This window comes from Carassius carassius, chromosome 38 (assembly GCF_963082965.1).
Source record: "Carassius carassius chromosome 38, fCarCar2.1, whole genome shotgun sequence".
NCBI classification, from domain to species: Eukaryota; Metazoa; Chordata; class Actinopteri; order Cypriniformes; family Cyprinidae; genus Carassius; species Carassius carassius.
In genome coordinates this window covers 11,217,049-11,221,222 of record NC_081792.1, presented here as the reverse complement: position 1 = coordinate 11,221,222, position 4,174 = coordinate 11,217,049, and the positions used below count along the sequence as shown (strand labels likewise).

The window sequence follows — 4,174 nt, the reverse complement described above, 5'->3', positions numbered from 1 at the left end:
AACCCTGTACAATCTATTTATGAAGGAGCAGAGCTTATAGACAAAACTCGACATGATTTACTTGTAAAGACTGCATTCCTGCCAATACGGTGTCATAATTAACGGTGTATCGGGAAGGAAATGAAGCGGATTCCTGGACGAGAGGATTTTATATCCTTCAAACAAACTGTATGATTGGTTTGTACTTTACTTAAAGCGTTCTTAACATTTCCCCTGAATGCATCCACACCTCAGTGGGGCAGTTCCCTTTCACTTATTGCCATTCAGTCCAGGCTAAATTTGGCAAGGCTTTTCAGGGAAGTTCACCAGGAAGTTTTGTTATTTTGACCATGGTAAGTGAATATGGTTTTGAAACTGTGGTGTCACTCATAAGAGAAATGACTGAATCCCCAACCAAAAGCAAAACATCAGACAGAGGTGTACAGTTCAAAGTCAATAATTTATTGAAAACAGGATTGCATTTGACAAGAGGAGCAATGCATATATTACTCCATTTAAATGACTGGAAATAACTTATCAATTCATAGCATGCATTCCTCAATAGAGTTCATTTTGTTTCACAAAAACTGTCCTTAGTACAGTTTAACAGAAGCGACTGCAGTCCGTTTGTAGCTTGGCATCAGTGCTACTGCACCTCATAGTTACTAAAGTCCGGTATATATACAGATTATTCACTCCACATTTCGAAATGTTGGTCCCGCAGTCAGTGATCGTGACGCACACTCATCGCTTTCCAACCCACACTGCACATATGAAGCCGGGGCGAGCGCGCGCCCATCCGCCCGCGTGCAAGTTCTCCGGCAGCTTGCGCCGACAGGCAGCGCTTCACAGTTCATGTTCTCACAACTTGTTCCTCCGGTACCCAAAACGAACTCTTTTTTTTCCCCCACCACGGAGGACATGACAAGCTGGAGGGGCCAGGCGCAATGTGCCGATCCGTGCGCACAGTTTCAAGAGCTCCACTTTCTCTCTCACACAGCTCCTTCACATGACGCAGCAGTCAACGGCGGCTGGTGCCGAGCCCTTTCGCTTTCATTCGCAGAGAATGACGCTTTCATCCTTCATTGCATCAATAGCCTCGCATCTCGTTCAGCGTTCTTGCAGGGACAGACAGGGAATCCATTGGTTTTTGCAACGGCTCTCTTCACAGTAGTTGCCCACGTCCTTCAGTGCCTGGCATTTGAGCGGCTGGCATTGAGGGTTCTGTGAAAAAAAAAATGCATGAAATGCAACGTAAGTCAATGTCATAAGATATTAAGATCCTGAATGCACGTTGCATATGATAACGCAGTTTGCGAGTTAAAGTCTACTTACAGTGACTATGATGCAGTGGAAGTCCCTCGGCTCGCTGTTGTCCACGGTGGGTGGCTCCCCGAGCACCTGCGCGAGGCGTCTCAGCCCAGACACCCGCAGGATGTTGATGTCGTTGTCGCAGCAGAACGCCTGAAGGAGCGTGAAGTGAATCTGCAGCGCAATATCGTCCTGGTCCTCTTCATCGGTGGCCAGAACGCACAGTACGACACAATCTGGGTCTCTGTAGATCAAATGAATTGCATTTAGTCCCCGGTTTGTTAGGATAAAACAGTATGACAGCATATATAAAAGTCAGGCATAGGTATATACTTACACATTCATCAGTTTCGCAGACTCATAAACGCCGACAGTGAGACAGTCCTGTCTCTGTGCTGCTACCAGCAGCTCTTCCAATGCTTGGCTCACGGAGTCCATTCTGTAAAAACATGCAGACTATGGTAAGCGACGATCGGATAGCTCTCTATACACCAAGATACCCAGTGAGATTCACATTGGATGTGTAGCTATGCATGCAATAAAGAACTTACTTTTTATCAGTAATATTGCATCCAACGACTTCTTCCAGGGTCATTTTGCTTCGAATAATAGTAATCCACAAGTCTCCGGAAGAGGAAGAAATGTTAAAATCCAGTCGAAGTGTGCTGCCAAAAGTATAATCCAAATATCGCTTGGAGTAACAGTATTCCTCTCCTCGTTCCGCTGAGTATGAGAAATTGTTTCTTACTATTTCAAGGCAGGCGAAACCCTCGATTATATACTGCTTTCAAATGGGCGTGTCCTTGCAAACAGCTCGTCTTTCTTATTGGTTAGACATTTTCCAAAAGCGTCTCGCTCTCGCTATACCATTGGTGATAGGGGAAACTCCTGCTTAGACCCCACGTGGGCTGATTCGGGTAATCATTGCCCAAACAGAGAGTACACCATGCACTTTAATAGCTTTCAATTTGTTTGTACCGAGTACGATGGAATTTCCTTATGGAAATGATGGCCTTTCCCTGTTGCTTTCGATGTGCGTGTTGCAATTATATCTGAAACCTCTGCATCATGTACGAAACTTAATGAAGCCAGAATTTTGATCTGTCAGTTTTTATTTATATTTGGGTTTGAATCGCAAGTGCAACACAGACATGAGAAATTAATGGTGATCGTGTCGTAGCTGCCTCAAATGTATAATATTTGGGTAGCCTACATCCTGAAAATGCACGAGCCGGTTGATCAACACTCCCTTGCATGCGTGTAAGGACTATGACTACCAATTCTCATCTTGATGCAAGTATTGTGCACAGTTAGGCCTATGCACGAACATGATGCATTAAAATAGATGGCATCCGTCTTTGCATAAGTCCCTGTTTTGTTTTGCAAAACACGAGACCTGGTCTGCTGCAGAGGCTCTAGAAGGCAGCAGAGTTTCTGTCTCCTTGTTACCGGGAATTTTCATCGCACAGGCTGTTCCAGTTCCACCGGCTAATTATGGACCGCATAGTCACAGGATCAGAGCTGTTGATGTTATCATGGGACCTTGTTACGAAACCCATCGCTGGTCAGCAGCTTAAAGGGACTAATTGTTGTCAGTTCTGTCATAATATTATCACATTGTGTTTATGTCCGTGCAACAACACTTTCAGACATGGTTTGCACATTTAGGTGCACTTATGTGTTTCATATGAATCTTAAATTACTTTTAAATCAGTCAAATTTATCTATAACCTAAATCAGTTGAACTTAGAATCAATTCACTGTTCTAATGCGCCATCTGCTGTTAAATGCTTATAGTGAAATAAATAATCTGTTACTCTGGAAAACGACTTGGAATCTGAAATGTACTGTAATTTTGTCATAACCTGGAATATGTCCTAAATTGTAATTAATAGTAAAGAAATGCTATTTAAAAAAATGTAAGTGATAAAGAGTTATATTATGAGGTTGAAGCCAAGCATTTCAACAAATAGTATATCTGCAGAACCATATTCTATCAATGAGTGCCACCTACTGGTGATGATATGTCATGGCAATTTCATTGTAAAATGGTTTATTAATCCAGTTGTAAGGTAAAATGGTTATCAACTGAAATCCGCACTAAGACAGTGTGGTGCCCCTCGGCACTATACCTCAAAAGCCCCCCCCCCCCCCCCCCCACCCCACCCAGACATAATTAAGGTGATTTCTCAAATGTAATTTATAAACTTGTCCAATATTATATCCTAAGTATAAGTCGCATCAGTCCAAAAATACGTCATGACAAGGGAAAAACATATAAATCGCACTGGACTATAAATCGCATTTATTTAGAACCAAGAACCAAGAGAAAACATTACCGTCTAGGGAGGGCGCTCTATGTTTTCAGTGGTAGACTACAGGAGCACTGAGCAGCATACAGCGCCCTCGCGGCTGGAGACGGTAATGTTTTAACTTTAACTTCAATGGTAAACAGGGAGTATGTAGAATTTTAGAATTTAAAGTGCATTGATTGCTTTCTAACTTGTGGTTGCGCAAATCGCGAAGATGCGTCTGTGCTGTTATTATAATTTATCAGCAATAGCTCTTATACCGGTCACACCAAGTCTTATCTACAAAGGCAACAGTAACTTTAATTATAATATGCTTGGGCACACGTTATCCTGAGTGCGTTTATTGTTAGATAATAATCAGAACTTCAGACTTCCTTCGTCGTGCTCTCTGCAGCATGCCACATAGGCTACTGGAAGAAAAACTTGTTCTAAACACGAGTGTAGTCCTGCACTACCGTCTCACGGATCACTGTGGTACCCATTCATTTGGAATACATTTTGCACTTAATCTTGACACCTCAGAGTCTACCTGTGTAATTGAGTAATTAAGAGAGGTTCATTGTAAATAATAC

At 42.5% G+C, this 4,174-nt stretch overlaps 1 protein-coding gene across 1 annotated transcript; it reads right to left on the bottom strand.

The window, feature by feature from the left end:
* Positions 1-571: 571 nt before the first annotated feature.
* Positions 572-2,041, bottom strand: LOC132119306 (growth arrest and DNA damage-inducible protein GADD45 beta-like). The gene is made up of 4 exons (XM_059529146.1): positions 1,842-2,041; positions 1,628-1,729; positions 1,315-1,534; positions 572-1,203 (listed from the first exon to the last, which is right to left on the bottom strand). Exons 1-4 carry the CDS (start codon positions 1,883-1,885, stop codon positions 1,090-1,092), a joined length of 480 nt encoding a protein of 159 aa, XP_059385129.1. The 5' UTR covers positions 1,886-2,041; the 3' UTR covers positions 572-1,089.
* Positions 2,042-4,174: the final 2,133 nt, after the last annotated feature.